We start from the raw sequence: 16,757 nt of genomic DNA on the forward strand, positions 1-16,757 counted from the left end.
CAGCTAATTCACAGCTGTGGATTAGCCGTCAGTCAGCTCTGTGGTTTTAATGTAGCTCACTCACCTTTTATTACTTATTCGTGCTGTCTGCATCTGACTGCTTCTCCTTCTGCACAGCTAATGCACTGAAAATGAGTCCCTGAACTGCTGCCCTCTTCTCTCCTCTCCCCACCATCACACAATCCTATGTAGTGTAGAGCTGGGCGATATGAGATTTTTTTCATATCACGATATGTTTTTTTCATTTCAGGCGATAACAATATATACCACGATATAAGCCAAATAACTATATTTGTAAGATTTAAATGTGCCATTGCTCACAAGTAAAATGTGAAATAATCAGCAGCTTGTTTTTATTTAAATATTTATTTCCCATAATAAGTTCAACAGGGTAGATGTACTTAAGGAACATGAGACTTTTTCAGATAAATAAAGGCAAATATTGCAAACTACACAAAAGGCAGCCGCTAAAGCGTTTAAGTTTCAAAATAGAACAAACGAAACAGACTAAACTGTCAATTCCACTTAGAAACAAAATATTAATTCTAAAAATAAATCTTAGTTTGTTTTACAGAAGAACAGACAAAACTGACTTTTGTCAATATCAAATAAACTGAGAACTAAAAGCAAATTCTCAATCTCTCCTTGCTGTATAGCTTAGCTTTTCAAACTGTTTTAACAGTTACTTCAGTCTGACAAAAGCCGAATGACGAATTAGCGCTTCCAGTCAGAGACTGAGGCTACGTACACGGGTATTTTTGAAAACGGAGATTTTTTGTTTTCGTTTTAAAAAATAATCCCGTCCACACATAAAGGCAGAAATGAAGGAAAACGCTGCTATGAACATGCCAAAGCAGCAGGTGGAGCTGGATTCCTAACCGTGCAGAAATGTTGGCCAATCAGAAGTCTAGAAGCCTCGGTGGGAAAAAGCAAACAAAGCTGGGGCATAGAAGCAGAACAGAGTCGTATGTGTGGAGGGACAGTAACTGTGTGTATATGTAAGCATTTAAACACTGCAGAGAGTAGAATTAACAGTAACAGTATTGTAGAAATTCATTTCACCGAAACAATAACGTGGCGCACAGTGTGACGCATGCACCAGTTTATTGTATTTCCAGACTTGCTTTCGGCACAATTTACAGTGCACGCTACTCTGTTTTTTGTCAGACATGAAATAGCCGAAATACCTTCACACTACGGAACTTCTTTGGCTCTTCCGTTCGACAATCTCTCCGGCATTGGAACCATCATCTGTTTTCTCTTCGGTCACGCTCGGTTGATTTTTCTAGTCGGCACACTCATTTCCTCCATTACGCGCTGGCTCCATTACCCGCTGGCTGCTTCCCAAACAAACACACGTGCGGCTTGGCACTTGTGCTGTACGTAACAAGTCACGCGACGTGACGCTGCGGCTGTGATTGTTTCGGCTCTGCGCTACTTAATTTGGATTGGCTGACCTTTTTTAATTTTTTAATTTTATTTTTTTAAGAGGACAAGAGCAGCGAGGTCTATCGCGATACATATCGTTATCGTTCTATCGCCCAGCTCTAATGTAGTGATAGGTAATCTGCTAATCAGCCTGGTCTAGTCACTGTGCTCAGGTATTTAATCCTCTATGGAGCCTGCTGGCTGTTGAACTTTGCTCCTTATGACATAACAGTGGTATGACTTATTGCATTTCTTCTTCCTCCTCCCTTTAATTGGAGTCATACTTGTGTGATCGGAGGGATGTGAAACTGAGGCATGGTAAGGAAGTTGGCTAAATGAAAGACTCTCACAATAATGGGAATGCTTTAAGGAATTTTGTAATTGATCATTTTTTGTGTATGGGAAGTGAAGGGTTTGGAAGCTTCTCTCTTCCAGTTATTCACTTTCTCCTGGTTTTACTGGTTTAAATGTTTCAGGCTCTGAAAGTGTTTGTGTTTTTGTAAATGGAATACAACTGTATGGTCTCAGACTTTTAGGTTACATTGTACTAGCTAGCTGATACCTATCTGTTGGCAGCTTCTCGCAGTATTAACTTTTTTGAAACTCATTGTCTTCATTGGGAAGGACTTATTGACAGTCAATTATGGTCACAAGTGTCTGTAACATTTACTGATAGCAATGGTTTCATTTTGGATAAATGCGTTAAGACTGTCTGATAATGAGCTGAAAGTCATTTAAATTCAGCTCATAGATTAAAAACACTGTTTTCCTGACACAAAAACGATTACTTACAACAAATAGACTCATTGATTCCTTTTTTTTCTTTTTAAAATGTTACCATAATCTATGAATTTCACAATCAGGAAATTCTTTTCTAGTTAAAATCAATCTATGCATTATTTTTGTTTTTAAATCAATTGTATAAGGAAATGTAAAATATTTGTTGACAGTCTACAGCTGAGAATTAAAGTTCAAAATTCTATGTACACTCATCACAGGCATGAATGCCATGGAAATTTTGGGCTTTCAATGACCTTCGCAGTGGGTTCACAGCTTAGAATTTATTTATTGCAGAGGGTCAAATATATACTTAAATCCCAGTAATATTTGGTTTAATGTCCCTTTGCAAGTTGCAACTTGATCAGATGCCATCGACAAGCTTTTGACACAATGCTGGTTGGATATTTGACTACACGTTTTGGGAAAAATTAACGCAGTTCATTTAAATTGGTTGGTTTGGTGGCATAGGAATATTCAATAGGATTGAGGTTGGGGCTTTTGGACAGCCATTTCAAAGGCATTTTCTAACAACTGCAAGATTATCCGTTGGACACAACTGGACATAAGTAAATGTTTGTTTGGGTCTTCTTGTTGACTTTGGAAAACTGTCATCCTCAGATGAGAGGAAATTGGTTTGCATATTGAGTAAGCTTTTCATAGCCATGGGCTGAGGGTTGCCATCCAGGAAGGAAGACTCTACTCCAAAATCAACAATTTGCAATTTCCCACATAGACAGACAAATGCCTTCTCGAGAAATGTTTTATATTCAGACAGGACAAAGATTGAGCTATTTGGAAACAATGATAGGAGGGTTTCAGACCTAAGAACACTGTACTTACTGTCAAGCATGGAGGTGGTAGGATTATGCTCTCGGACTGTTTTGCTTTGCACAGAGTGGATGGAATAATGGAGGACTACCTTCCAATTCTTCAACTTTGCTTGAAATTAACAGAGGGGTGGTTGAAACTTGTACATAACTGGGACATTCCAACACATCAATGATTCCAAACGCATGTCAAAACTGGTTTCTGGAATCATCTTCCCAAGGCCCCGACCTCAACCTTTTTCAACATTTGCGTCCTATACTTACAAATTGGGGTCCAGGCCTCCAATTTAATTGAGTGCAGCCAAGGAGAGTGCTCAGATATCCAGCCAGAATTGTGTCAGAAACTTGATGCTTAGCAAAAGCCTTTGGTCAAACTAAATATTTGTGTGGATGTATGCATATTACCAAATCTATGTATAATGTTGAATGGACTGTACTTTTATAGCACTTTTCTACTCTCTACTCGATTTCTGCTACATGCTTCATTCACCCATTCACACATTTATACCAGCACTTCCTTTTAAGCCCGGATGTGTCCTTGAATTGACACATGCACTCACACAATGATTGATTGGGACAACCTAGGGTTTAGTATTTTGAAGTATACTTGGCCATGCAAGACTATGGGAGCCGGAGATCAAACCATCGACCTTCTGATTTGATTGTCTACCTCCTGAGCCACAGCCACCCAATAATTGTGACCCTTTGTGGATTAGAAAAAATCCTAAATAAATTCAAACTTGTGCACTCAGTGCAGGATCTGTAAGAGTTGTTGAGTAGACGAAAGTGCACAGAGACGGCTGCTTGGATGGCTGATTTTGCTGGAGGAAGATGTTTGTTCATACAGTGAATGTAAAAAAAAAAAAAAAAACCCCTCAAATTAATACTCTGGCTGTGTGAGGTCAAATATTTTAAGTTCTCAGCAGAGGTCAGAGGAGAGGTGTTGTTGAAGCGGCGTACATCGTGTTCATTTCTTCCATTTGTCATATCTCAGCTTGCTGGAGCTGAAACTTTTTTAAAAATGTATATATATTTTGAGGCAGACACACAGCTGGGCTTCCTCTTCTGCAGAATAGTAAAGTGAGTGTCTGTGCACCAGGAAGCATGTGGTGAACTGTTCACTCTTTAACCAGCACAGCTTTAAAGTCCTGTGGGGTGGCGGTCTCCAGATCAGTCCCACCAAGGACAGTCCAAACTCCTCCGAACAGTTAAGTTGCTTTCATTTATGTTAAATGTGGGAAGTTGGTGCATTGAAGCTTTGATGAACTTTAAAAGTGTGATCACACTTAAGCTTCTGTTGCGGGGGTTTTTCTGTGAAAGACTCATTGGTTCAAATTTAAGCACCAAGAGAGAAGAGGAAAAACAGAATTGTTTTCATCAACCGCAGCGCAGAGTCAAATTTTGCAATAATTTAGTCCTCTGTTTGTATTTGCTGCACAATCAACTGGCCTGACATACTTCATGCACAGACTCGATTATATAGAGAAGCTGTGACTGGTGCCCTGCTTTTTAATGCTTTAAAGTTTTAACTTTACTAAGTGTTTGGGAATTGAGCTGCTTTTGGATCCGCTACCTCCTCTCTGCGTTTCTATGCTGGCTTCAGTTTTAAGGCCCAGATGCTGTCATTTGAAATAATGCCACCTGTACACACACTAAGAGGTGGATCAGAGATTCAGTATGCTTTAGTAAAACAAAAGTCTTTGTTGGTGCATTTGTTGTTGGTGTAGTAGTAGTTGTTTGGTGATGATCTGCAGTTGTTGTTAAAACGTTCTGACTCGTTACCAGTTTACACCTCAGTACTTCTTGCGATAAATGGTACAATACATTGAAAACTCTAAGCAATGTTACTCAGCATGCTGGCTAGTGTCCCTTCATCTGTGCACTCGTGACAGTATTTAGTGAAGGTGTGACCGGGACTTCGTGCTGTTGTCAGGGAATTTCCCAGGCAGGCAGAATGTGGCAGCTGTTTTATAGCCCGACTGTGTGGCGTGGTTGGGATCATTAGCAATTGCTACATTCAGCTGTAAGTAGTACAGTCTTACTTTGCAGGCTGATACTGGTTTCCATACTTATGGTTTCACGTTGAACATTTTAGATTACGTTTCAGTTCCCCTTATGTTGTGTGAAACTGACACACTGTTTTTTGTTTGTTTTTTTTCTTCTTTTATTTCCACCTAATGGAACCTAATGTCTTATTGTCCCTTTCGGTGACACTGGAACTGTCTCAGCCGCTTTCATCCTGCGTGGCTCACATCCATGGGTTCTGTATGTTGAGAGTTTTTCAGAACACATTCAGAAGCTGTTTAAATGGCCAAACTGTGATATTTTTTTTTTTTTTTTTTTTTTTTTTTGCTGCAGTAAGAAGGAGAAGAAAAGAAATTAAGAGAATTCCATTGAGTTCAGATTTTAAACTTCTATTTTAGTAAATAAAATCTTGGCCATGAGTACATTTCCATTTGATTCTCTCTCTCTCTCTCTCTCTCTCTCTTTCTCTCTCTCTCTCTCTCTCTCTCTCTTTCTCTCTCTCTCTCTCTCTCTCTCTCTCAAAATCGTTTGAAGCTTTGTAAAATCACATAAGATGCAGGAATAAGTAGTAGGATTTAAGAGTGTAATAATGGACTGAAACAGAAGATGGCAGCATATATTACTGCATAATATTTATGCATACAAATAACCAAACATCAAGGCAAGCTGTGTAGCCACACAATGCACAATTGCATCAAACTGACATTGAGGTATGTCAATTTGTAGTGTTGCTCCATGGTGCAGCCACGACACCGTAGCAAAGTTTACACACTATGTCTACTTAATCCACGTCTGACTCTGAAAACCCATAATGTTTCCACACCACTGAAGTCGTTTTATCTCTCTTTTCAACCAACGGCATTCTTTCTTTAGCAGCCATTATCCTATTCTCTCTAAATAACTTCTACTTAGCTTTCCGAGCTTCCCTCGAGTCCTCTTTATTGTTGTGATGTGAGTTCGAAACGCAGAGAGGCGCGCTTGATTTGCCACACGGAGCAGCGCGAGAGTAAAGCACGAGGGAGGTGCTAATAATCGGCTCAGTCATTTTTAATGATCGTTGAAAGCCGAGATCGTAATTTAGATTAAAATTTGATTAATTGAGCAGCCCTACTTCCTTCATATTTTTTTTTCCTGATGGCTGCTCCTTGTAAAGTTGTAAACTGATTTGAATAGAACATGGGTGGCACATCTGTGAGGAGATCATATTAGCAATGCCTGCTTCCAATAGCAGGAAAAAAAACTGTGTGAAACTATGTGTTTGACCTGAGGTCTTGTCTCACAGGATTTACTTGTTCATATGCGGACCTCATTATTTGAAACTTTGGCCATCTACAACAACAATGTCTACCAACGTAACAACATTTATGTAACAGGAAATGAAGAAAAGCTCAAGAAGTTCCGTTTAATAAACAGTGGATTGTTGTAAAATTCATAAGCAGACACCTACAAAATGGCTTCAGTTTGTTGATCTCTAAGTAGTGAAGTACTAGATTATTGCTTAAACTTGGTGTGAAGAAATGCTTCCCACTTACTACCAGCTGCCTGGTGTGTGATTGTTACTCATTTATGTATATATGTATGTATGTATGTGTTTGTATATGTATTCATAGGAACTGAAAAAGGACCCTAAAGAGGGCAGTCAAACAGCAGATGAGCCAAAGGAAGAGCAGCCTCAGAAGAGAGAGAAGGTGGGGAACGTGGCCGGCCTGGTCCAGAGAATAAGCACTCTTGGCATCCCGACCGGTGCCTTCCAGCCACCAGTGCCCGCAGCTTCAAAGAGTAAGGAGCCCGAGTTTGGTGTTTGAATGTTTGGAGGGAATGAGACTTTAAAGTGCTTGGTGTCCAGGACGTGGACTTCTGGTAAAACTTGTTCATGTAGCATCTGGCAGGTTAAGAGAAGTTGATGCTTCCTTTTATTATTTCAGCTGTACGTTCCACATCTTCACCGTGTCTCGTTTCGCTCAGAGGTCTTTAACTGAATACAGATCTTTGTCTTCTGCATGTATCTATCTATTCTTCTGAGTGGAGAGCTCAAAGTGTCCATGTTACAGTAGAGCTGGGCGATATGAGATTTTTTCATATCACGATATGTTTTTTTCATTTCAGGCGATAACGATATCTATCACGATATAAGCCAAATAACTATATTTGTAAGATTTAAATGTGCCGTTGCTCACAAGTAAAATGTGAAATAATCAGCAGCTTGTTTTTATTTAAATATTTATTTCCCATAATAAGTTCAACAGGGTAGATGTACTTAAGGAACATGAGACTTTTTCAGATAAATAAAGGCAAATATTGCAAACTACACAAAAGGCAGCCGCTAAAGCGTTTAAGTTTCAAAATAGAACAAATGAAACAGACTACTAAATTGTCAATTCCACTTAGAAACAAAGTATTAATTCTAAAAATAAATCTTAGTTTGTTTTGCAGAAGAACAGACAAAACTGACTAACTTTTGTCAGTATCAAATAAACTGAGAACTAAAAGGAAATTCTCAATCTCTCCTTGTTGTATAGCTTAGTTTTTCAAACAGTTTTAACTGTTACTTTAGTCTGACAAAAGCCGAATGACGAATTAGCGCTTCCAGTCAGAGACTGAGGCTACGTCCACACGTACACGGGTATTTTTGAAAACGGAGATTTTCCGTTTTTGTTTTAAAAAATAATCCCGTCCACACATAAAGGCAGAAATGAAGGAAAACGCTGCTATGAACATGCCAAAGCAGCAGGTGGCGCTAGGTTCCTAACCGTGCAGAAATGTTGGCCAATCAGAAGTCTAGAAGCCTCGGTGGGAAAAAGTAAACAAAGCTGGGGCATAGAAGCAGAACAGAGTCGTATGTGTGGACGGACAGTAACTGTGTGTATATGTAAGCATTTAAACACTGCAGAGAGTAGAATTAACAGTAACAGTATTGTAGAAATTCATTTCACCGAAACAATAACGTGGCGCACAGTGTGACGCATGCACCAGTTTATTGTATTTCCAGACTTGCTTTCGGCACAATTTACAGTGCACGCTACTCTGTTTTTTGTCAGACATGAAATAGCCGAAATACCTTCACACTACGGAACTTCTTTGGCTCTTCCATTCGACAATCTCTCCGGCATTGGAACCATCATCTGTTTTCTCTTCGGTCACGCTCGGTTGATTTTTCTAGTCGGCACACTCATTTCCTCCATTACGCGCTGGCTCCATTACCCGCTGGCTGCTTCCCAAACAAACACACGTGCGGCTTGGCACTTGTGCTGTACGTAACAAGTCAGGCGACGTGACGCTGATGGTTCGGCTCTGCGCTACTTAATTTGGATCGGCTGACCTTTTTTTTAAGAGGACAAGAGCGGCGAGGTCTATCGCGATAGCTTAATTTCTCTATCGAGTAAAAGTCATATCGCGATACATATCGTTATCGTTCTATCGCCCAGCTCTATGTTACAGGCAGGTAAAGGCAGCCTCAGAGCACTAAGAAGAGACTGCGTCGATGCATCCACCTGTTTAGGTCATTCTTTCAAAAAGGCCCTGAGACACTGATATTGAAAACCTTGAAGTAGTTTAAGTAAAGCTGAAATGCTTGTGCCAGCTGACCCATCAAGGTTTCATTTACTGAGTGGTGAATTAAAATGAATTAGAAACAAGCGTAGAGCTCAATCTATTTCCACTTTTTTGTTCTTATTCCGATTTTGATTTATTATAAATTGAAAAACTGTAATAGAAAATAAATCTGTATTCTTTGGGTTCTTTTTGTGACAGAGGGTTGTTTATGTTGTTGGAGTTTATATTGTGCTGCTTGTAGTCCTTGTCCTGCTCTGCAACCACAGTGAACTCAGTGTAACGACATATGAGCCAGAGGGAGATGGCATGCATGGCCTAACTGAATTCATGATATTATTCAGTGTCCAACCACATCGAGCTACACAGAGCAGGCAGGGAGAGCACGAGGTCAGAAAGTAATGTGGTAGAGAATAGGATAGACCCACCTTCTGATTGAGTTGACTAGCTGAGTGTGCCATATCCTTTGGGTTCTCAGTTCTCAGTATGATCCTCCCCTTGTCACGCCTGGAGAAGATGGAGAAGGCTCCAGCTTTAAAAAATAAAACCCAGTGTGTGAGGTCACAGTTGCTACATTGTCTTTGATATACAGTCTTTGGGCTTTATAGTTTTGATACTTTTTGTGATGCCAAGAACACAAATTCATATGAGCTTGACTGATTTCTTTATCCATGGTTGGTTGTTATTAGCCAATATTGGCTGTTTGCTGAGCCGCATTTATAACATATAAATGATGTCACAAACACAGAAGACAGTTGGGCAAGAGTGTAAACAAGTAAATAAAAGCAGAACAAACAAATACAACCGTTATGAGGATAGTCTCATATAAAATATTGGCCAATGTACTGGACTATTTGAATCAATGATTACTTGGTATCTTAAAAGACAGTTAAATGTGTAATCATAAACGGTAATTTAAACTCTAAAATGTTGCATACTGTCAGTAAGTTGGTTAAACCATTCGTTTATTAAATAAAGGCTAATGCTACTAGCAGCACCTTTCTATTAGAAGTGATATTTTCTAGGAAAAAAATGAGAATTCTAAGGTTGATTAAAAACATTTCACTAAATGACCTATGTGAATATCCATATTCTTTGAATATTCTGCACAGCTCTGCTTGATCAATAGGGCGGGGCTACTTCATGCTGTATGATCACCTTGTAGAAGAGTTTCTTATGAGCGAGCTTTTCATTAAAGGCCATCCCACTGGCTGGATCCATGCCTTTGTTGCTTTCCTGCATCGCTTACTTTTACGTTGCAGACATGCAGGTTTACAAACAGCAAACGCAGGTCTGCTTTTTTTCTTCTTCTTCTCAGAGCCTAAGAAGAGACAGTGCAAGGTGCTATTTGAGTATCAACCGCAGAACGAAGACGAGCTGGAGCTGAAAGTTGGAAACATCGTAGAGATCACTGAAGAGGTACTGTGAAAAACCAGGCCCCATTGTCAAAGGAGCTTGCAAAGAAAAGCGTCTGGACTTCTTTAAGTTACTTGAAGACGTTTCACCTCTCATCCGAGAAGCTTCTTCAGTTCTAAGGTCAAATGATGGAGAGTCCCAGATATAAACCTAGTGGGAGTATCCCCCCACAGAGGGACAAAAGGACCCCCTGATGATCCTCTAATCGCCTGAGCCAAGGTGTGAAACTGGGTGTGGGTCCCAATCAGCCAGAGTTTCGGGTGAGTTCATTGTGAAACCTGGCCCCACCTTATCATGCGAATTCCTGGGATCAGATGGCCCAGGATGTGAGTGGGCGTTAAGGCGTCTGGGAAGGGATCTCAAAACTGGATTATAGATGGCAGAGAGTTGGTGTCGTAAACCACCGCCTCTGTTCAAAGATGGTTGCTCACAGTGGACATAGATGGCTTGAAGCCATCTATGTCCAATGAGAGGTGAAACGTCTTCAAGTAACTTAAAGAAGTCCAGACGCTTTTCTTTGCAAGCTCCTTTGACTACGAGGACCTGGATGACTGAGAACCTTCACAGACACCAGGCCCCATTGAAGATATTTTTTAGTCTAACTGCTTCCTTGTGTATAGGTGTAGTGTTACATGAATGTTATGGTTTTGCAGTGCAGACACGTTTTGGCAAGTGAGAGATGTCAGTGGTTGTGCTGTGGGAAAAGTTTTTCACTTTTCCTTTGGACCTTTCTTGTTGCCCTCATGGCATCAGAATGTTCTGACTGAACCTCTCAATCTCTCTACACAATCAGGACTGATTGCTTTATTTGACATGTGCACAGGTAGAAGAGGGCTGGTGGAGCGGCACCTTGAACGGTAAATCAGGCATTTTTCCCTCCAACTTTGTCAAAGAGCTGGAGCCCATGGGAGACATCGGAGAGTCCAATGACACCAGCAGAGCAGATGACACTGGTAAAAATTTTAAAAAAGGGTGCAGCTGAATTTAAAAACATTTGGATTTGAATTTACTAACTTTGTGTAATTTGTCTTTAGTCAGTGTGCTAATCATTTAATAAACCATAAATACCACTTATACAATAGTGTTTATGGAGAAATACCTCAGAGCTGTGGAGGTAGGAGTGTGATATGATTTTAACCACAATAAAATGATCAGAGAAAGTTGGAAGCAACAGGAGATCACTCGGTTTTCACTGTTTTGCACACTGCTACACAGCAAAACACACCGAAGTGTAATGATCCCAGCAGTGAATGAAGGGGCCGTAAAGAAACCAACCAAACAGCTGGCCATCAGCAAACATTCATCAGACACAGTGAACACTGCTAGTTATTTTCTAAATCTAGAGCTTGTTAGTTAAGCTGTGTTGTTTCTGTATTTAAAGGTCATTACTCCATTGTTAGTAGAATTAAGTGCAGTTAATGAAGCCGTTCAGTTTAGAATGCAGTCCGTCTGAAACAAGCCTCAACAAGCCAGTAGGCTAAGTTGTTTAGTCTACAGCTGCATGTTTTTAAGCCTTCTGCCCGGTTCTTCTATGACTGAGAGATACAGAAGCTCTTTAAAAAAAAGTCAATTTAGGATCCACAGATTGATGGCAGTCAGTAGTAAACAAGTATTTCATATGAGAGCGTATTGGAGGAAAGTTCTATCAGTCAGAGTGTGTGTGTGTGTGTGTGTGTGTGTGTGTGTACTGTAGGACAATGAGAGCAGAGTCAACACGTTTTTTATGAAACTATAAAAGCCAGATATGTTGTGTAGCTAAACCACAGCTAGCTGGGTGACTACCTTTTATGTTGATTGTCACTGTGAAAGGTAAATCTTTGCATTACTGACAGAGCTGCTTAGCTCAACTATCAACACCATTTCATATTGTACAGAATTTAGTAACATGGATCATGTTAGCTGCTGAAGTAATTTGGCAAGCTGATAAACTAGCATTTCTACCGGGATATGACTTTGCTAGTGATAACGTTAGCAATGAAGCCGAACAAATGACTATCCAGCTAGCTATGACTGATCTACACTGCATGCAATTGTTAGATTTGTGACCAGAGAACAGAGAAGAGGTCAGGACCAGTTTTAATCTGAACACTTCCTAAATGAATCATGCTCAGCTGAGACTGATTTTAATCTTCCCTGGCTTTGGATTAGACCATTGATGGATATTTTTGTTTTTATGGTACCGCTTGTCATAGGTGCTTAATTCACTATGAAAGTTGAATGAAAACAGCATTTCCTTGACTTTGTAACTAAGAATTTCACTTTAAAAGTATTATTATTGTGATGGTCAAGCAGAAGCCCCACTATGATTTGAGATGGAATACCCTGTTTAAGAAGTAAATCACAGTTGCAGCACTGACTGTCGGCTGAAAACAGACTCTTCTGGTGTCTTATAAAGTACTACAGTAATAGTAAAATGAACCCCTGTTAACTCAAACTCTGTCTCAATCAGATGGAAATGGAGCGGAAAGCATTGGCACACCCACCTCACCATTGCCCACTCCGGGGAACGGAGGCATTGCCCAGCCCAAGAAGATCAAAGGAGTCGGCTTCGGAGATATTTTCAAAGATGCTTCTTACAAAAAACGGCACTCAGTGCAAACCCCTGACAAAGAGGAGAAGAACGAAAACGTAAGTGCGATTTACACCACAGTAATGGCAGACATCAGGCAAAAGCTCCTTGCCATAAATCGAGCTGCCACACGTTTCTCCCCCCCATTTTTCCTGCAGTTATAGAAATCACGATATTGTGGATTTCCTTGTATCAAGCATCACAGAATGAGTGTTTGATTAATACCATGCATTACTGAGGGCAGTGTGTCATAATATTATTGTGACATGACAGGATTGTATCTAAGTGGTTTAGTTTTGTATCCTTATGTTATTTGACTTCGTTCTGGTAACCATATCGTAACAACATCAAATCCTTATATTACTGCGATAATATCACATCTTGATATTGTGACAGTATTGTACTGTAATAGTATCATGTCTTATTGTGATAGTATCATGTTGTCACAATATTCTATCCTAAAAGTATCACATTGCGAAAATATTGTGTCATATCTTGACAACATCAGGCCATGATAGGATTATATTAGGACAGTATTATTACATGATCTTAGTGTGCTGTATGTTTCTGTTGGTTGACACCCCATGTGTGATTCAAGTCATATCTGTAATGATTATTTTTATGTTAGCTTGTCAGCTCTTCTGTTCAGTCTGACACTCATGAGGCTCATATATTACTGTGGACACTGAAGGACCATACCTACATTAATGTTTATTTTAATGAACACACTTGTTGCTATCATCACAGTAAGTCCAAGCCGGAACTTTCACCTTCACCTGTCAAGTATAATTTTCTCAAATATGGAAAGAGTAAATCCCAGCCTGCTCCTGATAAACAACTCGATGCATAAGCTCAGTGAATAATTAGTATAGCGTTTATTGTTTTTCTGAAACTTTGCCTCTCTCTCTCTCTTCTTCACAACAGCTTTCACACTCTGTCTTTATCACTAGCTCAGCTTCCCCCACTCTCCTCCACTCCTTACATACCACCACATTTCACATGTTCTCCCACAGTCTTCTTCACAGCTTCAGGTATCTTCATGTGACCCTCATCATCCCTCAAACACTACTGTCTGACTTTGACTTATTGCACCTTTTAGGGACCCCCCCCCCCCCCCCCCCCCCCCCCGACCCGACCCGACCCGACTCAAATAAACCCCCAAAACCTTAAAAACTGATTCATACCTATTCCTTTTAGCACCTCATTGTTGCTGGCATTCAAACATTTCTCAGGATTCTTTATCCTCATGCTCTGTTTTTCTTGCCTGTGACTGAAGCACTTGTCATTCTTCTTTCCTGCTGCGTCCTATGATCCGTAACTATTAATCTCATAATTAGCAACACAGTCCATCCGATGTCCTTTAAAAAAAAAAAAGAAAAAAAAAGAAAGAAAGCTGTTTGGATTATTCCACTCATTTCAGTTCAGACACACTGTTCAACAGACAACGCGCCTCCAAACACTGTCCACTCATGTCTGATAAATCATTCCCATCTGTATGGTTTGCTTCATTTTAGCCAATCCCATCAATACCCCTTGCTGCAAAGCCCGCCCCTCCCAACACGACAGATTCACAGAAAGCAGATGGAGACAGCAAAGCCAAAGGTAACACACTACAAACATACTTCAGGTGCATTAGTGTAATTTCTGTCACCAGTCTATAGATCTGTATGAGAGTGATGTTTGTCTTTTTGTTTATCTTTTTGTGAGATTTATTGATTTTAAATACTGAAAACCTTGGTTCAAAACAGTCTACAGAGTGGAATTGCAAGCCTTAAAATGTACTGTAAAATCTGAAGTGTGATCTACATGCATCCCTTTTCTGCTAAGGGGTATTGATTATGGAGGAGTATGGAGCAGCACTGACCAATTAGCTGCCACCATGCAAAAAAGAGTCACCTGTGCGTGTTTATATTAATGAACCTAAATGAAGCATTAGTGCATTACTGGTGATGTTGTTAAAGCGTTCAGCATATCGGTGAGCTACTGATATTTTGGTGGATCTGATGCAGCTTTGCATTTGTTGACAAGATGTAGTTGGAACTATTTCCCACATGCAGTAACCCTCTGTAGATTATTTCAGAAAATTAACAAGCAGCAAACCTGCAACAAATCTGGTAGAGGTGAGTTTTTCTCGGTGGCAGTGGGTTCTTAACTTTCTACAAAAAGGACTATGTGAAATGAATCTAAGTGTACATCATTAAGCCCAGAGTAAACCTGGCCACGTGCAGTACCTGATAGATGTATTAGTCTGCCCCCCAGTGTAGTATTTAGGCCACAGCTGTCCCACATTAACAGTATTGGTAAGAAATCCCTTTTATGCTTCTGTCATGGTCAATCCACCAGTATGCACAGGTGCTTTCATCTGAATTTTTTTAATGCTAAAATATAATAATAAGTATTAGTATTATTATTATCCATGAATTTACAGAGTAAATAATGAAGCACATGATTATTTTTTGATTCAGATGCCAAATTAGCTATTTGCTTGCATTCTTGGACAGAAAGTATAGCCTTTTTGTTTGAATATTCTGTTTGATTAAATGTACTGAAGCTTTAAGTACTAGACACAGAAGGATCAGATCAGTTGTCGGTTCATATAACAATAAGACAATGACCCAAGCAGGCTTCAAAGCTGTGCAGAGACCCAGAAGAAGGAATCTGGAGTGCTGGAACTGATGGGCCAACCAGGTCAAAGTCCGGACTATTAAACAAATCTGGAATTTAGTGGATTCAAAGATAATCAGACAGCTAACCTATGGGATCTAATAAAAGAAACTGTCAAAGTGCATAAAAACAATGCCAGAATACCAGATGTTATCAAGGCCAGAGGAGGTTGCATGAAAATATTTCTATGGTCACACTGTGTGAATAAGGACCATGTTAATTGCCCAAAAATGTCAAAATAGTGTCTATAGTTTTAAACACGTTTTTGGCATTTTTCTAAAATATTTGTGTGTCTAATAAACGTGTTAAATGGTAAATAGTCATGTTGTTTTACAACACTCAAAGCACATTCTATAACATTCATAAGCACTTTTTCTACATGTCAGTGCTTTCTGTCCAATGTTCACACATTTACACTTGGTAGTTTAAGAATATAATCCACCCACTGTTATCATCTTCAATGCCCTGTACCAACATAGAGCAGAGCAGCTATCTGAATACTACTCCAACAGAGGTCGATGATTTTGTTAATAATTTTACCTCCTCACTACGTACGACTAACTCCTAAGCTGAAGAGGAAATGGCGTATCACAAATTTAGAGGATCATCATTTAGCCTGGAGAAATAGTTTGTTGCTTTATAAGAAAGCCCTCCGCAAAGCCAGAACATCTTACTATTTGTCACTGATTGAAGAAAATAAGAACAACCCCAGGTTTCTCTTCAGCACTGTAGCCAGGCTGACAAAAAGTCAGAGCTCTTTTGAGCCAACCATCCCTTTAACGTTAACTAGTAATGACTTCATGAACTTCTTCACAAATAAAATTTTTATCATTAGAGAAAAAAAATTACCAATAATCATCCCACAGATGTAATATTATCTACAGCTACTCTTAGTACCATTGATGTTAAGTTAGACACTTTTTCTCCAATTGATCTTTCTGAGTTAACTTCAATAATTACTTCCTCCAAACCATCGTGTCTTTTAGACCCCATTCCTACAAAACTGCTCAAAGAAGTCCTGCCATTAATTAATTCTTCGATCTTAAATATGATCAACCTATCTCTAATAATCGGCTATGTACCACAGGCCTTCAAGCTAGCTGTAGTTAAACCTTTACTCAAAAAGCCATCTCTAGACCCAGCAGTCTTAGCTAATTATAGGCCAATCTCCAACCTTCCTTTCATATCAAAAATCCTTGAAAGAGTAGTTGTCAAACAGCTAACTGATCATCTGGCTTATTTGAAGAGTTTCAGTCAGGTTTCAGAGTTCATCACAGCACAGAAACAGCTTTAGTGAAGGTTACAAATGATCTTCTTATGGCCTCTGACAGTGGACTCGTCTAGCAGGACAAGCACAGAGATCTTAGTGCAGCATTCGATACTGTCGACCATAATATCCTATTAGAGAGATTAGAACATGCTGTAGGTATTACAGGTACTGTGCTGCAGTGGTTTGTATCATATCTATCTAATAGACTCCAATTTGTGCATGTAAATGG

At 39.6% G+C, this 16,757-nt stretch overlaps 1 protein-coding gene across 3 annotated transcripts in view; it reads left to right on the forward strand.

Annotated features, from left to right (window-relative positions):
- cd2ap (CD2-associated protein) overlaps positions 1-16,757 on the forward strand; it is a 111,062-nt gene that overhangs the window by 33,368 nt on the left and 60,937 nt on the right. For all 3 annotated transcript variants that reach the window (XM_004574083.5, XM_004574084.5, XM_004574085.5), the window contains exons 3-7: positions 6,671-6,839; positions 9,928-10,028; positions 10,849-10,978; positions 12,475-12,653; positions 14,109-14,196. In XM_004574083.5, the coding sequence (XP_004574140.1) occupies positions 6,671-6,839; positions 9,928-10,028; positions 10,849-10,978; positions 12,475-12,653; positions 14,109-14,196 (667 nt within the window). The remainder of the gene's footprint in view (positions 1-6,670; positions 6,840-9,927; positions 10,029-10,848; positions 10,979-12,474; positions 12,654-14,108; positions 14,197-16,757) is intronic.

The sequence above is a fragment of the Maylandia zebra genome, linkage group LG15 (genome assembly GCF_041146795.1).
Source record: "Maylandia zebra isolate NMK-2024a linkage group LG15, Mzebra_GT3a, whole genome shotgun sequence".
NCBI classification, from domain to species: Eukaryota; Metazoa; Chordata; class Actinopteri; order Cichliformes; family Cichlidae; genus Maylandia; species Maylandia zebra.